The sequence below is a fragment of the Centroberyx gerrardi genome, chromosome 11 (genome assembly GCF_048128805.1).
Source record: "Centroberyx gerrardi isolate f3 chromosome 11, fCenGer3.hap1.cur.20231027, whole genome shotgun sequence".
Lineage (NCBI taxonomy): Eukaryota > Metazoa > Chordata > Actinopteri > Beryciformes > Berycidae > Centroberyx > Centroberyx gerrardi.
Window position 1 is genome coordinate 7,133,864 of NC_136007.1, and position 24,211 is coordinate 7,158,074.

Below are 24,211 nucleotides of genomic sequence, written 5' to 3' on the forward strand. Positions count from 1 at the left end.
GCAGCTCATATCACAAACCACAGAGGTCACCCGCTCATCCTGTCCTCCTGCCGCCCACATGCGACACTAGACTTCCTGAGATGAGATGAGATTAAATGTTTCTGTCCCGGGACGGTTTGTCTGATACGTGCGTAATGGGTTGGGATTTGCGGTGAAGGTGCGGAAAGCTGATCCACAGTCAGCTGGTAACGGGACTCGGGGGAGGTTTTTAATTATTTTTTTTTAGCAGTGATGCTGCGGGAGTTGCGTGCTGCCCAGAGTGAACTGCGCATGCGTTAAGATTATACGGCGGCGATACCAGAGATTATCAAATCGAAACGAGAGGCTTAGTTTCGGACTACTTCGCACTTCGTTTGAATCCCTCTAGGCATCTCAATATATTTTTTTCTATGGGAAGCTTATTAAATTTAGTCAAACCGCATGATGATTAAAGTCTTAGTAAGGCACTGATAGTGTTGTGAGACCTAGACATGTCTTTAAAAATAGTAAATTGTGAATAAAAACGTTTTGTTGTGTTGACTGAAGCACCTGTGATTATTTTGGGTGCATATTGGCTCAAAAACATAATTCAAAAACACCATAATAAGAGTGATGGTGTTTCTTTGAGACCTGGTGCCCTAACTGGCTCGCGTGCCGGCTCCTTTTGTGATTGTGTAAATGTATTCCCTCGCGTGAAATCGACACCGCAAGGGAAACACAATTTTGGCACAACGCCTGTCGCGTCCTTGATGTGAACTATCTTGATATGATATTTAAGTTCAGCATCTTTGGTGACACGGGGGGCGTGGCTCACGGCTGCTGCCTCTTATCCAAACGGTTGCGTGACTTGTAACGTACGTGACGCCGGCCACGCCACCTCCTCTCTCCCTCTCTCTCTCCTCCCTTTGTGCAGTTGACAAGCTCCTTCTCGGGCAGGATTGGAAACCACTGACAGAGGTATGTCGAAATGCAATACCGTTGCCGTTTTCAGCGCACGGCTGTACCGCTGCCATCCTCCGCCGGACTCTGACCTTCACAGCACGGAGCTGGCAGGCGGATCCGGCGCTTTTATCCGGAGCGGGATGCAGCTCGGCGGGGAGGAGAGATGCTCCAACTAGGCCTGCAGCTAGCTAACGTTAGCTCGGCGGCTAATGCTTTGCGGGAGGGCGGTCATTTGACAGTGCAGTGCAGTGGAGTGGTCAGCAATTATTCAGGTAGCTAGAAATAAAAGAGATTAGCTAGCTTACAGCTTTACAGTCTTGGCATCTGACAGCCTACCTGTCAGCCTGCCATACTCACTTCAGACAGCTTGGTAGCTAGCTAATGTTTAATCTGTTAGCAGGCTAGGCTAACGTCGGTGGCACAGAGATGCTACCTTGACTTGTCTTCATCTCCTCTTTGTTTGGGTCTGCTGCAGTCACACTGGAGAAAGCCTTGATGATTTTTACAATCCGTTACAGCTCTATATTGCAGTTGAATTTGCTTGCATCTGTGCAACTAAGGTGGTGTTGAAGGTTAATGATAGATCCCAAACCTAACTTGTTAGCTACAAAGTCAAGGGGGAAATTGATGATTACACAATGTCCAAGAAGTGGCTAGTAAATGAGTGATCACTTCTCCTAAGCATGCTTTGTGCCCCTTTTCTTTTGTAAAGTGAATTGGCAAGAGGATGAAGCCCTCTTTTCAACCAGCAGTGACTTTAAAACCCAAGGACCTTGACTCCTCAATGACAGGACTTTGCAGGTTGTGTGGCCCTACATCATGAGCCATGGAGGACCGAGAGTCTGCAGGTTTTCCTTCCAACCAAAACAGCAACTATTGAGTGAATTCACTTGGTGTAGTGATTGGTTGGAAGGAAAACCTGCAGACTCTTGGGCCTCCATGGCACATGACTGGACACCGCTGCCCTACATCCTTCAAGGCCCCTCCATATTTCTGCCTGTAGCCATGTGCTGAAGCCATAAAACTTCACGTCCTTCTCGGGGGATGGGGGTTATTGGCAGACTCTTGGTGTGTGTGTGCAAGGCTGAAAGGATGGAGCATAGGGTGAATGGCTTAGTGGACAAGCTATTTGTGTGTGTGTGTGTGTGTGTGTGTACACGCACTGTAAATTCCTGACGTGACTCCACTTCCTGTCCAAGTGCTTCTTTATGACTGTTTGGTTTGCCTTGCTGGTCTCTGGAGGCTGTATCAGCTCCAACACGCTTCCAACCTATAGGCCAATTCATAATGTTCAATCAGAAGAAAGCTTATAGGGAACAACAGCTTCAGAGTGTGGTGAAACAACTGGGGCCCAAGCTAGGTTTAGTCAATTTAGGCCTAAAATGCACACTGGGGTTCATACATTAGGTGTGTTAGTCTGTAAAAGTTGGAGTAGGAGGGTGGAGTTGTTGAAAGAAGGTTGGGCCGTCTATAAATCCTGACTCAACAGCCTTGAAGACGGGGAATTGGACACAGATGAATGTTGAACCAAGAATGCATTTCAGGAAAGAGTTTTTTGTGTTATTTCAGAGAATTGGGTTGTGACTCATGGAAGTATTGAACTAGTGCATCAGTATTATAGGGCAAGCCTCAGCTAGCCGTTCTAACCAAGCTTATTCCCAATCCGCCCAATTAGTTCAGGTCATTTTTTGCAGGATATCCATTAGAGCTTACAATGTTATTACATGTGGAGGCCTTTTTTGTACAGATACTAACTGGTTCTGCCTTGCTTTTATATAGGGAAACCCTGCTTAATCATTCTGTCTTGGAGACAAAACACATATTTAATTTAACTTTGCAGAAGAGAATATTACATTATAGGATGACCCAAGGGACACGCAAGGGACCAGGACCAGTTCAAGTCCTGAGAGTTTGAGAAATACCAGGGTCGAAGGTTGCCTTTCACTTGGTAAATAGTTGGAATTCCAGCTGTATCTATGATCAATATGCGCATGTATGTTATCAATAGGCCTGTGCAAACACATGACACTGATAACGTTTTGTACTATCGAAAACGATTTGAAATGATACGTAAAACCTATTCTGAAAAATGAAATAGACCTGACTTGCACAACAGACTGATATGGGAACACGGAAAGCCGCAGATGTGCACGCATGCATGAATGAATGCAGCCAGATCCCGAGGGTTAGAGACGCCGGGTCTGTGTGCGCTTCAGTCTGAAGCCCCGACAGTCCGCTCTAAACTCCTCTTCTCCCAGTATGAAGCATCGGGTCAGTAAGAAAATATAGTAAAAGGATAGTTTGTCATGCACAATGATTAGTGAAAATAATTGTGATATTAAAAACATTTGCTTTTTCTTAAAATATGAACCAGCCGGAGTAAAATTAAAAGTATATTTAAAAATGGAAATGAGGGACAGAACAACGTGCTTGTGTTCACTCATTAATTTGCCCTGGTGCCAGTAGCTTTCTGACAGCTGACACCGATTACCATCCAATGATCACTTTCAGACCACTCTTTTACAGGTACAAGAACCAAATCTAGCGATACACGACAACCTATGTTTTCCTCTGCTGGGCATGGACAATATGTTAGAGAAGCATTTCAGTTCCATAAGTTCCTTAGTTTAAACTCCAAAGACTGGAAATTAACAGCTAATGCAAACTGTGAGGGATGCACATGGGCTGGACCATGTACTTAGTCAGGAGTGCTGGTGTGAGCCAATGTGTGCGTGGGTGTGAGCGTCACTGCGGTTCTCTCTCTCTGTGTGTGTGTGTGTGTGTGTGTGTGTGCTTACTTGCAGCACATGTATGCTTTCTTCAGAGTCCTACCTTCCCCATCCATCAGTGACCTCCAGCTCCCTCCAGCTCCCACCTCCCTCCTGCAGCAGCACCGCTCTCTCCCCCAAGCCCATCACATCTGATCCGTCAGCCTGTTCCCACGCTACAGTCTGGTCACTATGCCTTTTCCTCTGCTGTGTCACTGTGGGCTCCGGCTGTCCCAAAGCTCCGACACACAGTACCAGAGATGTGATTTTTTTTTTTTTAGGTTCTTTTGGACGCATTACTTTCCGTCAGTCATTCCCAATGGCAGATTGCTGCATTCCTGCATTCCTTCCTACATTTTTTTGTGTTCCTAATCACCTCCCTGACCATCCTCTCTCCTCTTAAATTTGCAGATGATGGCTGTACCTCCTACCTACGTTGACCTTGGAAAGTCTGCCAGGGATGTTTTCACCAAGGGATACGGTGAGCGCTGAGCAGGCAACCATATTCACCCATTTCCTCAACATTTACTGTATAGAGGATTCTTGAAGGTGCTGCGTATAGCATTTTAAACATCAATATATCAATATGTCAAATAGCTTGGTGAAATTACCATGAACAAATGAGACCATTGGTTGACGATTCAAGACGATTGGTAGCTTCTATCTCATGTGTGTGGTATCGTTAGTGCTAGTGCTTCTCAAAATGAAGACCACATTTCCCGTGAATTTTTCCATCAGCCTTTCACTTCTCTCAAAACTCTGAAAGTTTTACAAGCTAACACACCTTTTAATAAAGACTTTGCCATGTTGTAAAGTCTGTAGTACTAGGCTATATTTCATGAAATCACTGACTTTGTGTGCTAAATCTGCATTTGAAGGCTGTCTTTAAAGCCTATCTGCTGCACCCACTGGTCAGGATGCAGTCACTTTGTGTTGACAGTTACATTAAACTAAATGCTTACTCAGATGGTGAACGGATGCAAATGGTGCCAAATGAAAGCAAAGGATTCAAACCAATTGCTGTGTTTAGCCTTCCACTAGCTGCGGATCCGATGAACACATGTTGAGGCCGAGGACAGGGCCCGCATTTGGGAGTGGATGTCCTTGGGGTGTGTTGTGTGAATACACACAGCTGTGCTCTAAGGGTTACTGAATGAGGTCCAGTGAAAGTCTTGGGGATTCCTGGTCGTAGCAGGAGACCATGACTCATGTACCGTTAAGGCTGAATCACCGTAAGAGTGGCAGTGACTGTTCAACAGGAATGTGGGAGAACAGAATGAGCCGGGGCTGTTTGAAACCATTCAAATACCGCTGATGATTTTCTTTTCTTGCACATTTTATTCAGTGTATATTATAATAATAATAATAATAATAATAATAATAATAATCATTTCTTTTTTTAAAGCTGTAATGTATCCTAACGTTTCCCTACCATTGAATAGGTGTGCTGGGTCACTCTAACTTAAAGAGCTGCTCACCTACCTAAAACAAATTCATTAGTTTAGGTTTTACTGGAGTCTTGGTGTCCCATGATGGTCTTAATGCTGTTTCAGAGGCTTTTCCACTCTTCCAGGAATGGAATTCTGGGAGAAACACTGAATCATTGTAATTTTGCCATGAAAATGGTCAAATATAGAGATATTATTTGGCACAAAACATTGGTTATTGGCGACTGTAGTGTAAAAATATTGGTATCAGCCTTCAGAAACCCATATGGATCAAATCCTACAATATTGTACACTGATTAACTGTGGAAACTAAAATCGCAGTATGCGAATATGCAGGATTAATTCTGCAGCCATATTTGAATGCCATACCTTGTTGAGGAATGCTACTTGACACCAAAGCCAAGTCATCACAGTGATGAAGGTTAGTTTTCCCTGTAGAGCCTCAGGCCAAGGTGGAGCTGTTCTTTCTGCCATGGGAATCAGACAACTGATGAGGAAAAAGGTAAAAAAAAAAAAGATCAAGAAAACAGCACTGTGGGTTGATGCTGCTTTAGTGCAGCAGTTTTTCAACCAAAACTGGTCTTTGTCAGGGGTGTGTGTGTTTGTGTGTGTGGCGGGGGAAGGAATAAAGAAATAAGGGAAAATGCAAGCTAATAAGGAAAAACAAAAAGTACAATTTAAAATGAGTTTTGTCATTCTAGTGTTGCAAAATCGCACAGCTCTTCCCTGAGGGAGGTTGTTGCATAGATAGCGTCTGTGGGTGGATATATGGGTCTAGGAGGAAAAAAGAAGACAATTTTTAAAGCTGCACTAAGCAACTTTGCACGTTGGTCGCCCCAAAAAGGCAACAAGAGGTAATTGTCTGAAATTTAAGGACTTCAATACCCACAAATCATGTAAGGTGACATCATGAAACTGCACACAGCACGCTCATATTTACCAATCCGGCCGGTCTGTGATGTTTCATACCAAAAAATACCAAAGGGATGAGAGACGAAAATCTTATCTGTTGCAGCTCCACTTTGTGATTTAGGCCGATAAGACGGGGGTATTTTTGCATAAACATCTTGCCTAGAGCAGCTTTAATCTTGGTAACTAAAACTGCGATATATGATTAATTGCGTAGCTCTAACTGTACAGCAGCATTTAGCAGTACTAACTACTTTATTGATCCAAAAGAATGGGAAGTTCCTTAATCACTGAAACGCTGCAAGCAAGACAACATGCAGAACCGAGCACAATCAGGACACTGCTAACAGAATACATCTTTAAAATGCAGTAAATACAGAGTAAATGTGAAATTCATGAATGTTGAGGTCAGTGAAATTCCACCCATCAGTTGTTAAATCTCCATTCATCATTCTTTGATTGGTGCAGAAAGGAAGGAGGGATGTGTAGCTTGATGAATGAGTGGATGGATGGATAGATCGGTGGATGGAGAGGTGGAGAGATGTTGGGAAGCTGAGGAAAACTCTGGCCGGAGATGGGTAAATCAGTGGGTGGTTTACTGGAGGGGAAGGCAGGGAAGAGCTAGGAAATAGCATTAGGCCAGGGAGTTGGATGTGTAGATCCCCAGGTCATATAAAGTATGGATGGATGAATCAATGGATGGATGGATGAAATGCTGGGTAGAGCCAGGAATGGTTCTATAAGCTCGAGCCAGGAATCAGGATCTGTGTAATCAACCATTTAGCTATTAGTCATAACTGACAGCGGTAAAGCTCTCACAGAATCTACGTCAAATCAATACACACATCGAGTCAGTGGCATATAAATGGCTTTAAATGGACCTAAGAGACTGATAAATCAACATTTCACAGACACTAATCAATGGCTTGATTTAATGTGTTTATGAAGTGGATGAGGGAAATCTCTAAAGGGACTCTTTCAATGTGTATTTATAGAAAAATGTGAGTGGTTAGGCCTAATTATATCCGTATTAAAGTCATATCTGTGCTTGTAAAACAAGGTAGAGTGTAAAGAAAGTTGTTAATGTTCCCTTCAGTTCCAGTTTCAGTGTTTACAGGGGAAGTGTTGCCATTTTGGAAGACTTACAAATATCTAATTACCTAATTTCTGTGCTGTGGTAGGATGCTTCATCCAAGAAAGTTGGCATGAATTAAGGTTCTTCAGCAAAGCACTTCCATGCTTAGTCTTATCTTATACATGTCTAATAAAACAACTGCAGGCTAAAGTGAAAGACTGTACATATATACACTACCAGTCAAAGGTCTGGACACACCTGATTGAATGTACTATGTTTTTGATTATCATAAAGTCATTTTGATCTAAAGGCTTATGCTTAAATGCTTGAAATGTGTTTCTTAGACAAATATAAATAGTGAAGTTGATCCTATGTGTGAATTTCTTTCCAAAGCCTTTGCCTTTCCATCAAGGCAAAGGGCGACTACTATAAAGAATCTAAAATATAAGATAGTTTTGATTTGATTTTTGGTCACTGCATAATTCCATTTGTGTTATTTCATAGTTTTGGTGTCTTTACTGTTATTCAAAAATTTGGAAAATAGTAAAAATAAAGAAATAAAGAAGATGACTGGTAGTGTACAGTTGTAGTTGGTAGTTGTATAGTGTATGTGGTTGTGACCGCACAGTCAAGGTCCAGGACTGTGGATTCAATACAAAAAAGGATCTTTATTGAAGACCGTCATGAGCTACATGTTTCGCATAACAATCCTTTTTTGTATTGAATCCATAGTCCTGGCCCTTGAGTCACAATCACATATATATGTGGAGTTTTTCGCTTCAGCTTTAATGACCTCCTTGCAGTCTCCAGCACCTCTTGAACTATAATATATGCTGTGCACAAAGCCTTATCTTTTTTTAAAACAACTGCAGGCATTAGGAAGTTGATATCTCCTCGCCTTTTACTATTATATTATCCCCTGTGTTTTTATATTTCTATTGCTATTCAGGCATGATTTTGATCTCTTCATAAATATTGTCTGTTTCAGGCTTTGGGCTCATCAAGCTGGACTTGAAAACGAAGTCTGAGAATGGACTGGTAAGTCGTCGCCGGTCATTATCAGATTATCAGAGCGGCCGCTCCAGACTGCAGTCGTCTTCTCTCTTAGCCTAAGAGCCTCTTGACTTCAGAGTGCCGTTTGACTGATAATGAAGTGGCTGGTTATCTGATCTCCTAAACGTTGCCAGGACACCCTGGGCTGCGCTACCTGGCTGGTGTGTATTTAGAGTGTGTCAAGTGTTAAAAAAAAAAAAAAAGCCACAGTCCCCTGGCACATAGATTCCTGTTTTCTCTTCCTGCTGAAGCTGTCATAACTTTTCCTGTTTGCATTTGTGGTAACCATTGAAATACTTTACTTAAACCATTAAAATGCTCCTTCCCTCACATTTGCTTTGGGGTTGAAGCTCAGTTTCTATGTGGCAACGACATTTAGTTCTTTCTCAATATGCAAACAGGATTGTGGGAGGTGAAGCTAAGGAGTGAGGACTCATAGTTAATTTTCACAACTAGAAGGCACTCAATGAGCGCAAACTTCTGCCAACACTGAACAATTCTCCATTAAATTCTCCGTCAGATAAATAGATTTCTTGACCCTGCAAACATACCTTTAGGATTTTGAATCAAGTCTTTATCTCTGTTAGTTCCATAGTTATGGCTAAAAATAGATAATCATCTAATAGCAGAAATCCCAGATCCGGATCACCACCAAAATTGTTCCTTGACTTGATGGAAATCTGTTTATAAGTTTTTGAGATATCCTGCTGACAGAAAAACAAACAAAAAGGGTGGAAACATAACTTGCAAAGGTAATAATACACCTTATACCAAATTGTATTAATTAATAGGAATAGGTGTTTAATGCAGATACAGTTTTGTTGAAAGTTTTCAGGACGGCTTCCCTTTCAGAAACCTGTGTAGCCGCTTACTGCAACTAGACGTGAACATAAGATGATTTAACACGATTATTCACTCTCTTGCCCCTCTCACCTGTCTGTCCCGTCTGCAGGAGTTCACCAGCACCGGCTCTGCCAACACCGAGACCAGCAAGGTCGCCGGCTCCCTGGAGACCAAGTACAAGTGGGCGGAGCATGGCCTGACCTTCACAGAGAAGTGGAACACTGACAACACCCTGGGGACCGAGATCACCCTGGAGGACCAGGTCAGTGGGTGGGAGGGTGAGTGGGCGGGTGTTGTCAGCAGTAATAAAAGGTTATACATGCAGTAAATGATAAAAACATTGACAAATATGTTTAAAAACTCTATATTATCTATATTAAAACAAAGATATGACTTGGGTCGATCGTTTTGTGTGCTTTTGCATACCAGGATTCCCGCTGGTCATGGAGTTCCTAGAATATTATGGAATTTTGCGTTTTGCAGTCATGGAAAGTCAGGGAATTGGAAAATTTGGAAAAACTCTGAGGAAGTCGGGGGAATATCAGTGAATTTTACAAATGGGCCACTTCACGGGAATATACCAGAATGTATTTTTTGACTTGTGTCACATATTCATTGCATTAGGTGGCAGTTTCAGCTGTTCTTTTCCAAAATTGTATGGACACACAACAAGCCCAACTGTAGAGGAAACAGTTAAACTTTTCTGTACTCAAAAACAGCACTAACAAATCGGTAAAGACGAACATTTTTAGGCCGTGGAAGCGCTCCGACTTTATGGAAAGTCATGGATAAGTCCTGAAATTTTACATTAGTGCCTTGCTGGCTGTGTCTATTCCTCTCTCTCTAGTTAGTATGGACAGCCACTCTATAAGTGGTTATAATGCCATTTACAGTGCCTTGTCTCAAATTGGACCTTGGCATCTTCTGATGAACAAATGATCCTTCAGTTGATTGATTTAAATAGATCAGAATTTTTTTCTTGCTCTTATTGTTGTCTTCTGTTTGTCACACCACACTCATTTCAACTGTCTCCTTCCTTTTTTCCACAGGTGGCGAAGGGCCTGAAGCTGACGTTTGATTCCTCCTTCTCGCCAAACACTGGGTGAGGACACACTGCTGTGTCACAGCGCAGCAAATGGAGGGCAGTTCAGTGTGAAATCAAGAGATTAGCCGAATGAAGATTGATGATCTATTTTTCATATATTTTCATATGCCATTTGGAGGATGCTTTTATCCAAAGTGCCTCATAGTTCCATGAGTGCAGACATTTTTAGCATGGGCAGCCCCAGTGGGAATATGTCCGTTCTTATTTCAGATAATTTCAAGATCATTTCAAGCTCATGCAGGACAAAGAGTTTTGTATATCCAGAATAAGGTGTCTGGTTATAGTTAGTGTTTGGCACTGTAGGGATTTGGGTTTTGATTCCCACTGCGGCCCACCCATAAAAGCATTTGATAAACTGGTATGTGACATTTTGTGTTAGGAAATGGTTAAAGCGGTATGTTTTTCTCACAAGTCACAGCAGTCTGATGTTTCTTCCCGACATTAACAACTCGTCTTCCTCTCCCCCAACGCCCCGTCAGCAAGAAGAGCGGCAAGATCAAGACGGGCTACAAGTGCGACCACATTAACCTCGGCTGCGACGTGGACTACGACATCAACGGCACGGCCATCCACGGCGCGGGGGTGGTGGGCTACGAGGGCTGGCTGGCCGGCTACCAGTTGACCTTCGAGGCCGGCAGGAACAGGATCACCCAGAGCAACTTCGCTGTGGGATACAAGACCGACGAGTTCCAGCTCCACACGAATGTGTAAGGACACAAAGCACAAAGCAGCAGAAGTGGGGAAATAATTGATAATTGATTGATACACTTTATATATAGAAAGAATATGCCTGCATGTATCCTTCCACTCTCCTGCAGGCAGTGCCTTTTCAGCAGATAGTTGAACCAATATTGCTTCTCCTGAGCTTTAGTTGAATGTGTTTAGACTTAGGTTATGATCAGTGGGTTGATGATCATGGTGTAGTTTGACTACAGTGCTGTGGGTTTGGTGTGGTGAGGGGAAACAAATCCAATTTTGCCTAAGGCCCCTAAAAGTCCAGGTGCAGCAAGTTAAAGTAGCAGGGAGGTTGTGTATGCAAGTCCGAAATACTACCCAGATGCTTAATTCAAAAGGCGGGATGGTGAAATGGAGATAAAAAATATGTATTAGTAAGTAGGGCTGAGCAATATTGACAGAATCAAATGTTATAATATTTCTGACCCAATACCTCGAAATCGATAATGCAACGATATTTTGGGGATGGCTATTGGTGCTTTCAGAAGATATTTACACATGAGAACAATTTGAGAAACAAGCATTAGTAGGTTCATGTGGATATGATGGCGAAGCGGATCGATAACAGAGAATCATTGATTTTGGGGTTTTATCGTGGCCAGGAAGCTACACAAGGTACTACCAAAGTTCAACATCACTTTAAGGACTTGTGTATTGTCAGTATTATAGACTGTCCTGTGGGACTCGAACCCAAATCACAGGCCATGAGTTCCAGCCACAGTGAAAACAACTGAGTCCAGACTCTTGACCTTCACCAGACAGAAGCCTTCCAGCTCTATCTCTTCTCCTGTCCTTGTTTTTTCTGACTGTCTGTCTGTCTGGCTGCCAGCCGGGCTCCCAGGTGCTGAATGGCAGCCTGGCAGTTATTTTTACACCCAGGTGATGGGATTTACTATAATGCAAGTGAGATAGAGAGAGTGGTTGGCAGAGAGAGAGAAAGAGAAAGGGGAAAAAAAAGAGTGTTAGTGTCGTCTCCTGCTGTGCCGCTGGCCAAGCCTGTCTGTTTCAGTCTGCAGCTGAGGTGGTTATGTGAGGTCGGGTAATGTAGGCTTTACTCTGGTGACAGTGTGGCCAACTAAGCGTCTGGCGAGGTTTGTACAACATGCAGGAACCGATACACAAGATACCGAGTAAGGTATCCTCTTCATTAGCAAAACAAACTTCCCATTTTGCAATTAATGTCATCATGCTCCTAACTTTCATCTGTGAGCGCCTTCATTTTTTCACTTGCTGCTTGAGGGGGAAAAATGTCACCTGTAGAGAGAGAAAGTATTGGTAGTGTAATAACATTTGAACATGTACTTAGGTTCCTTTTTTTTTTTCTTAGAAATGATGGCACTGAGTTTGGTGGCTCCATCTACCAGAAGGTGAATGACCAGCTGGAGACGGCCGTCAACCTGGCCTGGACCGCCGGAAACAGCAACACCCGCTTTGGCATCGCCGCCAAGTACCAGATTGATGCCGACGCAGCCTTCTCTGTGAGTAGTGTGCAACTCGGGTGGCAGCAGTAGTGGTAGTAGTAGTAGTAGTGGTAGTAGTAGTAGTAGTAGTAGTAGTAGTAGTAGTAGTAGTAGTAGTAGTAGATCTAAAAGTCACTTTACAGGCGACATTCAGGGTGTCTCTGCGGACTCTGATGCATTAAGTTTGTGATATTTGGCGTTCAAATCTGGCTCTCAACCTTTGTTAACCCTCTTTCCTGTCACAGTTCACTTTGTGCTGTTTAATCAAATAAAAAAATGTCATTTGAAAAGTAGTTTCACACTAGGGAAGGAAGCCTCCTCTGTACTGAAATGACCCATGGCAGGAGTCTATCTTCTCCATAAGGGGCCAGGCCACGCTAATTCAGTCACTCTGTCACATTAGTCCTTAAATCCCACTTGAAGCAGAGCCTGTTAGTGTTGGTGTGGGTGTATGTTTGTGTGTCTAATGTTATATAATTTGAGTATTAAATAGTAATGACATGGCCAACATACCATTCTAGTCTTAGATAGATTTTGATGTTGTCGCTGATTTTGATGTTGTCTTAATAGTGTCCCAGTTGGGGATAAAAGACCAAGCAACTGCTTAATAATTTGTCTTTTAGTGAACTGTGTTGTTCTCTGTGTAAATTTCTTCTTTGGTTCTCACACAGGCCAAGGTGAACAACTCCAGCCTGGTGGGCCTGGGCTACACTCAGACTCTGAAGCCAGGTGAGTCCAGTCTGCCTTCTTTAACTAAGGAGTCAAAGCCGTACATGGACCACAAGATTTTAATGTTTTTAATGTGGACCCACATGACAAGGATACTAGTATGTTTTTATCAGACTGGGTCCTTAGGGCAAAGCTGAGTCTCTCAAATGTGATAAACTTGAAGAGTCCCTACTCTACGTTTTTCTCTCGTATTCCTTGTCTGGGTAATTGCATTTAAATCATATAGTTTTGTAAACCATGGAATTGCACACCTTGCAAACAGCGCACAGCATGCTGGTTATTCTGATGGCGCTATTGATGATTGTCACTATTACTGAGTTGAAACAGCCTTTGATGTTTAATAAAAGTGAATATAAAGAAATATAATTACTGCACTGGTACTTTTGAAGGATTTCATTCCAAAAGATGATGAATCTACTTTTGGAAAAACTAAAATGGTTCCCTGATATTTTCTGAATATTTCCGAAACAAAAACACCCCCATCCTTAGAAGCTAACATTACAAATACACTTGTTATGGGTCAAGAAGCCGTATAACAGACAATGTTTTCACAATAATACACACATCCTTATCAGAGTGAAGAAGTAGTAACATGTAAAACCAAAAAGGAAAAAGGCTAATAAATACACAAAAGCGAACCAGACTGAGATTTCAAACAATAAGAAAAGGCGAACCTTGTTTTAGCTTCATGTTTGATATAAACATCACTTTTTCAAACGGTCAGTGTCTCATTTTGGGATGAAACTCTTCGTCTCCTCATGCCTCGTCTTCATGTGTCTCTGCAGGCATCAAGCTGACGCTCTCTGCTCTCCTGGACGGCAAGAACATCAACGCCGGCGGCCACAAGCTTGGTCTCGGCCTCGAGTTCCAGGCGTAGGAAGAGGAGGCGAACCTCTCGCCCCCCCGCCACCTCAACACACACACACACTCACATTCCCCGCCCCCCCACCAAAAAAAACCTCCAATTCCCTTATTGAATATCTAGCCCTCACATCCTCCTGTTTCCCTTAGATGTGATACAGTTGAAGCAAGGCAGCGTAACAAAGGTCAAATCGCTCAGTTGACGATCTGCCACTTTTAAAGGACCACTTTAAGGGAACATATATATATTTTGAAAAACACAGGGCCAACTTCAGAACAAAACTACGACCGAAGTTAAACAAAAAAAAAAAAAAGTTAGATTTTGAAATGTGTAGCTTACAAAAGGAAAAGTAGCCTCGAGTTCATTCATGTTACTCATTTTCGTTTCACTACAATCATGCAAAATGCTTTAATTTATGTTTCTCTCTGCTTTCCAGTGCAGGTACAAAAGGGGGGGGGAAAGAACTCAAAAACTAGATCAGCCAGAAACACATGAGCTCAACACAGTAAGCATACAGTTGAGCAGTTTCACCACCAGATGGTGCTGTTGCCACTCCTCGATCACAGCATTCAGTGGTCAGCCAACTGTCTTATCCTAACTATTCTTCTACACTGGAGAGCTCTCTTACTTTATTCTAGGGAAAGTGTCTGTCTTGAGATATAATACGATGGGAAGGGTTAGTTGTCCTTGATGTAAGCGGCTGTCGGTAGCTCAGAGAGGCACTACACCCCGTTGTGTACATTCTGTGTTTTCGTCTCACTCGTCTTTTGTCTCTGTGCATTTGGTGTGAATTATGTCTTTTGTTACATATAGCAAAAAGAATATTATTTTATCGACGGTCTCGCATACTTTAACCCACCTGTTAAGTCGTAAGAAGGCAAACGGGCCTGTCGGTTGTTCCTGGTCTAGCAAAGGGAAGGAAAACCTGTCATGCGCACTGTTCAAGTCCTCCGAATAAGAAATACTTTGGAGGAGGGAGGAAGAAAAAAAAAGAATAAATACACCTGACAGGAAACGCTAGTCTTCCAGAATCTGTTGTGGGAACCGAGCTTAGTGTACTTGACAGTATTGTTACTCCCTGAGTTAAATAAAGAACATCTTGAACCGGTTTCTGACTGTATTTGTTCTCTTGTCATTTGTCAGACAATAACCTGCCTCTTGTGACGACATTTTCAACCCACTGCTGGACTTGCTCATGATTACTTAAGATACAGTGAGTGAATACATTTGGACTCAAATTGAAGGGCCAAGCTGGTTTGTCAGAGCTAAAGAGGATTTTAAATGTATTTTTAAGCAGCAAATTAACTGTGTATTAGCCTATTTTGAGTCTGAGTTGTAATACCCACTGATCTTAAAAATCCTTTAAAGCTTGTGGATTTGAAATAAATAAACAAGGCCTGTAAACGTTTTTGAGAATGAATGGATGGCCTTGAAAGCACTTGATTGTTTAAATTCAAATATAACATCCACATTCATTAATATGCCTCAGCTCTCTGGACTTCTCTCCATCCTAGCAGTTTTAAAATTAATGTTTTCTCCTTGATTTGTTTGACCTGACCTGATCATGATGAGTAAAAAGAAGGCCTCTGATTTTGATCAGTGTCATAAGTTGATACACAAGCATGCATCCATTTATTTCCCGTTATGCCAAGGAATGTTGTTTTGCAGGGAGATAGCATCTAGAAGCAAGTGACATTCATTTCAACCAGATTGCAACAGTGACTCAGACCTCAACCATCCCTCTCTGACTTTCTCACACACACACACACACACACCCATAGACCGACTGACACACACACACACACACACACACACACACACACACACACACACACACACACAGGACCACTGTGTATCCAGCCTCTCCACTAACCCCGCCCCTCCAGTTGCTCACGCATCAAGATGGCGACGTGCGGAAAGATGGGAGGAAGCAGGAGAAATATCTGTGCTTTTTCGGTGTTTATCTTGCTCCAGCTGTTCACCAACGGTTGCCTGTCAGCTTCATTAGTAGACCCGGCGAACGGTATGTTATATATCTGTGTGAATTGTCCCTGTTGGTAGCTAGTTGGCTTATTTGACCCAACTGGACTGGTGGCTAATGTCAGGTTAGCTGGCTAGTAAGCTAATGCTAGCAGCCAGCGACGCTTAGTTGGCAAGGTGTCAGGTGAGAGGCGTGATGACAGGGGTGACTGCAGGTCCTGGAAAAGTCTTTAAACGTATTAAATCGTGTCATCTAAATTCAAGACATTTAACAGTGTTGAATACAGTTTAAAAGAAGCATTTTGAGTCCCGAAATTCAGTTTTAGAGGGCTGAAAATGTCGCGGTTTCTTGGTGTTTTGATGTCTTCCCGTCGAGAAATCAGCCCAGTCACGCTGCCTTAACCTTATATTCTAATAGGCCCCACCGTTTTTTAGTTTCTGTTTTATTTCAGTGCGAATTTGGTCTTCTTTTTAATTCTGCTTGGCTTTAAAAATGTCCCGAGTTTAACTTGACATTTGCAGATGCCTTGTGATGACAGGCGCAGCACAAAGCCGACAGTCATGAAGTCACATTTCTCTTATCAAACCTCAGAATCTGCAATCTCAAAAACCACCGTGTGTGTGTGTGTGTGTAAACTCCTGTTGAACATAACGTTTACTTTGGCTAAGTAAGCTAGCTAATTGTTATGTGATCACACTAGGCGAAGTAGGCTAACTGACGCTGTAGTTAAAGCAGGTATGTGATGCATTGCTGGCTGGCTAAAATCTGCCCTGCCTGAGGGGATTTTGAACAAGTATTTCTGGTGGTGAGAGAGAGTGACTTGGTCCAGATGTCCTTGTCATATATCTGAGCTAGTAATAAACCCCCTGTCAGTTCAGTGGTCTCAGCTCTCATTAAAAAAACCTTTTGAAGTTTACCAGCTCTGTCAAGAACCCAATAATAGCTGTAAAATTGGTCTCAGTAAACCCTTTTATGAGCAAGTAGACTTTGACTAGGCAGTATCGATTAATATTGGCTACAGGCTTAAATCTGCTGCAGTAACGACTGGGACTATTGATTTACTAGGCCTGTGTTCTCCATTCATTGCCAATGAAGATTGTATCTTAAGTTACATTATCCTTGGGGAGATATCAGGTTGCAGTGTGTTGTTCACTGGGAAAGATAATGACCCAAGATAATGAAAATGCCTATTTCTTCTTCATAATGAGACAATGTGCCACACCATCGCACTGACCTTTATACTCTCTGAGATAGCAAAACCCCTGTATAGAGTGAGCGTATTCATGCGATGTTGATGCACTGATACCACGAACTCACTGCCAATATGAACTCCAGATATGTCTTAGTCAATACGGAGTTGTAATCTGATCCATCGCATATAGGGAATAGTATAGACTTGGGCTGTTATTTTGGGGTTATTGGACCAAGTTTATTGAGGTATCAAGCATTTTCTCCACCAGGAAAGTCTAACATCCCTAGTGTGAGAAGCAATACTATTGCAATACTATTTTAGTCCAATATCTGATGGCAAATCAGGTCTTGACTCAACTTAACTTCCTCTTGTGAAGCAGTTGTTTCCAAATGACCACCGTAAGGATAGATAATAACGGTAACTTTGCTGTCAGTTCTAGGCCAAGAAATTAGATCTTGACATACCGTGCGTATCCTTCCCCCACATTCATAGTGTGGACGTCCCTTTTGGTTTGCTCCTGGTGTTATTTGGTTACAGAGGAAAGAGTAGGGGGCAGGGCAGGAAACTTAACGTTTTTGTGTACAGTGGCTGGTTCATCCTAAAATTGATCAGCCATTAATCAGCTAAATACATACTAACGTAGCCGGTTACCTGCCAAAGTGGCTTGTAGACGGTCTTAACCAGCCGCAGCCAAAATCATCATAGGAGTTTAATCTGAATAAAACTGAAAAAAATGTAATATAAGTACTGCAAGAGTGGAAGAAAATTCACATTTAGAGCTATTGATGAGATGTGTTTTTCAAGAAGATATGAACATAACTACTTTTTAAGTCGTATGAATGCAAGTATGTGACCCGTCCGCTCTTGGTCTTATTATGCTGAATTTCATGGCAGAGTCATGCAGCAAAGCCTGTAACCGTTGCTGCCACAAAGCTCTCCTGTGTTTACAGATTATTTATGCTGGCTATGGCTCGTTTGTATGAATAGTCCCTTTCTTCTCTTGGGGACGTCTTACTCAGGGCTTCAAGTCCCCAGAGTTTCTCCTCCCATCTTTTCCTAAGCAACGCCTTCTAGTCCCGCAGGACTGAAATAATGTTGACGCTTGTTGGTTAAATGGTGTCATTGATTCAGCGAGACTGGCCAAAAGCATGAGACGGACTTCAACCCTTATTTAAAGCTGCAATCCAGAATTTATTTGGCCATGCCAATTTTTTAGCTATATTCACGTAGATGCTTGTCGAGTTTGGAATATATTTGCAACTTTCATACTGTAACTGAAAATACAGGTCTGTTTTTCATAAACAGTCTTTATAAACAAAGCTTTTACAGCCTCAAATAATTGTAAACCTGTGTGTTTAGCATGCTGTCAGCTCTATCAAAAGGGTCAGCAAGTGTCTTCAATACAATTAATTAAAATATAATCAAATTTAATAGTGGGATGGCATTGTTTCAACATAATACCATAATGCAGTATGCCATAATACAACACATTGGTTCTTTAAGTAGGCAAGTTGTCTAAGAGCATATTCTCATTAACAGCAATGGTCCAGGGAGTAGGCCCAGTTGCAGGGGGATGGGGGATTGCATGTACATAGACACACACACACACACACACACCTGGGAGCTACACAGTACAGCCACTGTTTTGCACAAGTGTCCACTGAGCAGCTTCTCTCTCTCTCTCTCTCTCTCTCTCTCTCTCTCTCTCTGTGAGGCAGCTGGAGGGTTAACTGCCTTGCCCAAGGGCTTTTTTTCGACAGCAGTTTTCCAGAGAGAGGAGAGAGCTCATTTTCCCAGCCACAGTTGGTGATCAGACAGCGCGTGGTTGTATGACTATCTGAATATCTGCAGCAGGAGTGCAAGCTGCATTCAGCTGCTGAATGAGACCATTATTTCCTAAGGTGGTTGGGTGTGATAATGTTATCAGACCAAATTATTTCCAATTGGAAGAAAATCCAGTTCCTGATGTAATTGGAACTGAAAGTGATTTGAACCCTGCTGCATCTCTAGGTTTGGTTGCATATGAGCCGGTCTCACATTTCACCATTAATTATGAACAAATATATTTGTTATTATGAAGGGCGAAAAGGCGAAGTAGTTAGTATACTTGGTAGTGGGGAAGCGTGTGTTAAATCTGTGAAAGTGGAATTCAGTTGGCGTTCATTAGAGCCAGCTACTACTCCTCAATTGAAAATTAAATGTGTTGTTTTTTACTATGCAAACATTTGAACTTCATATAGCCTAACTAGTGTTTCAAATGATTTGTCATTATTAACCTAATGTGTGACTGTGTGCTGTGTTGTATGTTTTCTGATTTCTGACAACAGTGAGCCCTGAGGATGTGGTGGGAGACCAATCTCAAGGTGTTGCCTTGGTAACTCCAAGCAAGGAAACAACAGTGGCCCCAAGTGTTGAAATGACAACACCAGCAGAAGACAAAGCAGTGACGAAGGCCCCAGAAGGCGCCACTACAGCCCTGAAGACAAATGAGATGACGGACGAGAAGAAGCCTGCGCCACCTGCGCAGAGTCCTGCAGCTTCAACGGATCCCAAGAATCCTGCAACAGCTGTTCAAAATGACCCCAAAAAAGAGTTAAAGGAGGCAGCTAAAGACAATCCTACAGCACCTTCAGAGACAAAAGCTCCTGAAGGCAAGGGTGACAAACAGCCAGCCGTCGTCTTTGCAGATTCTGAAGATGATCAGACCGGAGCAACTGATGGCAGCCAGGATCCTCCGACAAAAAGCGAGAAAACAGAAGACCTGGATAAAAAAAAGGCAAACGATAATCCAGTTGCTACAGAAGCTCCCGCCCCCACCGCCAAAGCCCCCGAACCGACCGAACCTGCCCAGATAGAGACAACGGAGCCTCTGTCCGAATCCAAACCCACCAGCCCGCAGGACCCGACGACGGCGCAGGACGCCGATCCAGACCTGCTGGAGAACACCGACGACGAGCTGGAGCCTCACGTCAGCTTGGTGGAAGACTACACCGACGAAGACGACGAGGACGCCGCGTACGAGGAGGAGTTGGAAATGAATCCGGTCAGCCACAACGACCAGAGCAAAGAGCTGGCTGCCATTAGCCAGCAGGAGCCGGACAGGATAGAGGTGACGCAGTACAAGGCGACCGACGTCTACAACACGGAGGACGAGGACTCGCACTTCTTCTTTCATCTGGTCATCCTGGCTTTCCTGGTGGCCATCGTCTACATCACCTACCACAACAAGAGGAAGGTGAGTGTGGATATGGAGACAGCTGTGCAGAAGCCAGAGATGTTGATGTAGCTTACGCCCTACTTTCCCGGGACTGATATTACCTGGGGGGGCGTCCAGTGATCTGCCTGTCTGTAAAGTAAAAATTCTAGTAATTATCGACCGTATTTTAGTGAAGACAAAAGCCCCCACATAATGCTAATCCCATGCGAGTCAAACTCTCTGTAATTTCAGCCTAAAATCGGCGATTCTCTGTTATCTGTTGCTCCGGTAGACGATTGGACAATTGCGTTTTTTATTTCTCTCTCCATTCACTGTCATTGTGTGGCGAAACAGGTCAGAAAAGTGCACTTCTAGCACATAAACGAACGCAAACAAAGCAGAGTCTGACAATATATATAAAAAAAAACAAGTCCTGTCACTGAATTGTGGTTAAGTGAATCGCTTTCTTTGTGGTTATTAAACCTTTCAGTTTGAACAAGTGTAACACCGAAATCCGGTTGGAGGAAACTTATGCCGATAGAACGAAGAAAATAGAAGGCTACGTTTACCAATAATTGGAGAAAAGAAGTTATAATACTAATCCTGTGTGAGTCAAACTCTCTGTAATTTCAGTTTTGGTGCGCAATTACTTACTTACAAAGTAGGGCTGACAGGTATTGACAAAAAATCTAGGATAATTGCGATTATTTGACAGAATATTGCAATTACAATTTAAACTGCAGTTTTTCTTGTCCTAAATTTTAAAACCTTAAGATTGTTTAAAGAAAAGTGATTTTGTTAAAAAGAAAAATAGATGTCAGTGTGCAGGATTTACTGAGTTTGAATATAATGAAAGGTTTTTAGCAGTAATCTACTTGATTCATGGACCAAAGATTACCTGCAGCACTAAAACACCTTGTTCAGAAATCCATTTTGGACGCCTGTCTCTCTTAAGCAATTCATTTCAGCCTCTGCGATTTGGAAATTGCAGAAGTTCATATTGCAATTTAGAATTTAAAAAAACATTTTCTTTGATTAATTGTTCAGCTCTAGTGCAAGCTGCAAGTTTTGCTTTGGTAAATCAGGAAGTGACAAATTGTAAAATCCTGACCTTTACAAATGAGGTACTGTTGATTTCATTTTCATATCTTGTGTGAATGTGTTTCAGGAAACACAGAGGTTGGGGGGTAATTAATTAATTCCATGACGGCTTTACTTAACATTAATATTACCTGTAGTCCATTTTGACCTTGCATCCACAATGGATAAATACATCAATAAAAGTGGAAGAATGGACTTCCAAGTATGTGGTCTTTGCTCTTTTCTACTCGCCTGTCAAGAAAGAGATAATTTGTCAGCTGGGTACTCGGTCAGCACTTCTACCTCTATCAGATTAAAGCTGAGGTCTATTTAAATTTTTCTTTTTTTCCCTCCCCTCTCGTTTTCTCTCCTCCTGTCAGATCTTCCTCCTGGCCCAGAGCCGCCGCTGGAGGGAGAGTCTGTGTTCCCGCAACAACGTGGAGTACCACCGCCTGGACCAGAACGTCAACGAGGCCATGCCTTCCCTCAAGATGACGCGGGACTACATCTTTTGATCCGCGTTCAGAAAACCTATATCCATAAACGGAGCCAGTCGGCCTTCCTGCCCGGCCGCTCGCATTGTTGAGATGCTTTGCTTTGCCCTGAGGCTTGAGCTCCTGCTCTGGAGGCCGGCTCCGACAGCAGGGAGAGCCATGCTGGGTGACAAATGATTTTGTTTGTTCAGGATTTCTTTGTTGTTGTTGTCTGCGTAGAGCAGGAATTTGTTTTTTTTTACACAGTTTTTCTTTTGTTTTTGCTATTTGGTAAACTATTGTAACGCTATTATTTGTCATAATTGTTACCCATGAGACGATTTTTCTAAATTAATGACATATTGTGATTTAATATTTTGATTTATATTTTGGGGGTTTCTACCTGTCTTAATGGGACGAGTGTTTCAGCCTTATGGTCCTTCCACATGTTTCTTTTCTTTTTGTGCACACAATCTTATTGTGCTTAATGCTCACTTTAAGAGTAGGAATGATTACATGTAAATATAACTTTTAGATATATAATATAATGCTTAATTATAACAGTTTCTTATTTACCCCAAGATTAATAGACTTCTCTCTCTAGCAGTTAACCAAGACATGAATTTGCTTCGCAAAGCACTGATGCATATTTTTGTACAGGAAACATTTAAGTATGCGTCTAAAGCAGCAATCCAGGAATAGTTGCTCCAAAAACTATTCACCCTTCCTGACTTTTAGCACATTTGGTTGTGCTACAAAATGGCTTCCATTAAACTTAATTGGGACTGTTAGACCGACATGTCTAAAAAGTACTGTATTCTAAAAAATAATTGAAAAGAAAATTGGGGAAATTTATGTGAAGGTTTTGAAGAAAAGTTTTATTTAAAAAAAAATATTCCCAGTGTTTCATGTTAAGTTACTCAGACTTAATTGTAAGGATATAGTACGTTTTTTCCCCCTAGTGTCTCCTGTCTAACAAAGCCAAGAAATACCATCTTAAATGGAAACACTTGAAAATCCCCACTACATCTTACAATTGAAGTCTGGGCGATAGATGGTATCAAACACTGAAATTTGAAAGTTTAGCCCAAAAGAGTTGATTACTTTTTCAGATTTGTTCCATCGGCTTCTATTCCCCGTTACACCTTTGCATAAAAAAGCTAGAATTTCCTTTTCACATTGATTTGATATTTTGTGTGAATGAAAAATCCTAAAATAAATGCATCCTGGGATACTTGTGTTGCACAATAAATGTGCATCAAGCCGAGGAGGGTGAATACTCTTTCTGTGATTGTTTAGCCTATTCTCTGCTGAGGGGAAAACTCATGTGCTGAAGCCATTTAAGTGGAGACATATTGTCAAGGTTAGGACTTGCTAATATAAGCTTCACTTGCCAGAATTTCCCCATTTGCCCATCACTTTTTATTTAACTTGTCTCATACGGTACCTCTACTACTACTACCACTGCCCAGATTTTGCTATGCACAAATCCCAGGGCCGGCCCTCTTTGTCTTTGTTTTATGACTTCGGTGAAGTCTCGATCAATCATTTACGGTCTTCATCGCGGCAAACGTACGGCTGCGTTCCCTCGCGCTCGCTGAGAAGTTTATTTTTCTGAACGATCACTCTGTTACCTCCTATCAGATTAGAGTCTGGGTGCACAGTGGTGTCTGTTTTTTGGGGGGGAATTTTTGCACTCTCTATGTGGCCTAATGAAAAACACACCGCATTGTCTTTCTGTCGAGTCATAGCGCTCTCTTTCCTTTTATTTAGGGAAGAACATATCACCTCCCTTCATCAGCGTTTTTTTTGTCCACCTGCTGCCGTCTCATGCCTTCAATTCGAATGCCATATCTGTGACAGGAATCCACATTTTCGTTATCAATCTCACGCGGTCGTCAGTTCTCTTCAGCTGTCTTGTCCACGCACAAGGAAAACGGTGTGCAGATAAATAGCAGATAGATGATGCGAGTTGCACTGTGCCATTCAGTGAGAGGGAGGGAAGAGAGGGGATTGTCCTGCACAGCGGTGATGGATCAACACTGCTTTTGCAATCAACAGTAGAAATTGTACAATCTCTTTTTTTCTTTTTTTTTTGGTCAATAAAGCACAATTGTGTATGGAGCCTTGTCTCATTGTCTGTTTCATTGAGGCATTCATCTTAAAACAGTAAAAGGGATGAATCAAAGATATTCTCCTGACAGGTTTTGGTGATTTTTAAATGAGTCAGATGTAAAAACGATGAATCAAAGATATTCTCCTGACAGGTTTTGTTTTTGATAAATGAGTCGGATGTAAAAACGATGAATCAGAGATATTCTCCTGACAGGTTTTGGTGATTTTTAAATGAGTCAGATGTAAAAACGATGAATCAGAGATAT

The 24,211-nt window shown here is 42.2% G+C and overlaps 2 protein-coding genes across 2 annotated transcripts; both read left to right on the forward strand.

The window, feature by feature from the left end:
• The first annotated feature begins 855 nt into the window (after positions 1-855).
• On the forward strand, positions 856-15,016 carry vdac1 (voltage-dependent anion channel 1). The gene is made up of 9 exons (XM_071925002.2): positions 856-936; positions 4,101-4,170; positions 8,110-8,159; positions 9,127-9,279; positions 10,067-10,119; positions 10,602-10,829; positions 12,185-12,335; positions 12,989-13,046; positions 13,832-15,016. Exons 2-9 carry the CDS (start codon positions 4,101-4,103, stop codon positions 13,921-13,923), a joined length of 855 nt encoding a protein of 284 aa, XP_071781103.2. The 5' UTR covers positions 856-936; the 3' UTR covers positions 13,924-15,016.
• A 782-nt stretch (positions 15,017-15,798) lies between these two features.
• On the forward strand, positions 15,799-23,954 carry c11h5orf15 (chromosome 11 C5orf15 homolog). The gene is made up of 3 exons (XM_071924987.2): positions 15,799-15,931; positions 19,409-20,316; positions 21,738-23,954. Exons 1-3 carry the CDS (start codon positions 15,811-15,813, stop codon positions 21,870-21,872), a joined length of 1,164 nt encoding a protein of 387 aa, XP_071781088.2. The 5' UTR covers positions 15,799-15,810; the 3' UTR covers positions 21,873-23,954.
• The last annotated feature ends 257 nt before the right edge of the window (positions 23,955-24,211 follow it).

Excerpts from the sequence above, each read along its gene's own strand:
- vdac1 (XM_071925002.2), top strand. The coding sequence starts at position 4,101 with ATGATGGCTGTACCTCCTACCTACGTTGACCTTGGAAAGTCTGCCAGG. Across the intron at positions 10,830-12,184 it reads TTCCAGCTCCACACGAATGT|AAATGATGGCACTGAGTTTG; the intron begins GTAAGGACACAA and ends TTTTTTTCTTAG. Across the intron at positions 13,047-13,831 it reads CACTCAGACTCTGAAGCCAG|GCATCAAGCTGACGCTCTCT; the intron begins GTGAGTCCAGTC and ends GTGTCTCTGCAG.
- c11h5orf15 (XM_071924987.2), top strand. The coding sequence starts at position 15,811 with ATGGCGACGTGCGGAAAGATGGGAGGAAGCAGGAGAAATATCTGTGCT. Across the intron at positions 15,932-19,408 it reads ATTAGTAGACCCGGCGAACG|TGAGCCCTGAGGATGTGGTG; the intron begins GTATGTTATATA and ends TTCTGACAACAG. Across the intron at positions 20,317-21,737 it reads CCTACCACAACAAGAGGAAG|ATCTTCCTCCTGGCCCAGAG; the intron begins GTGAGTGTGGAT and ends TCCTCCTGTCAG.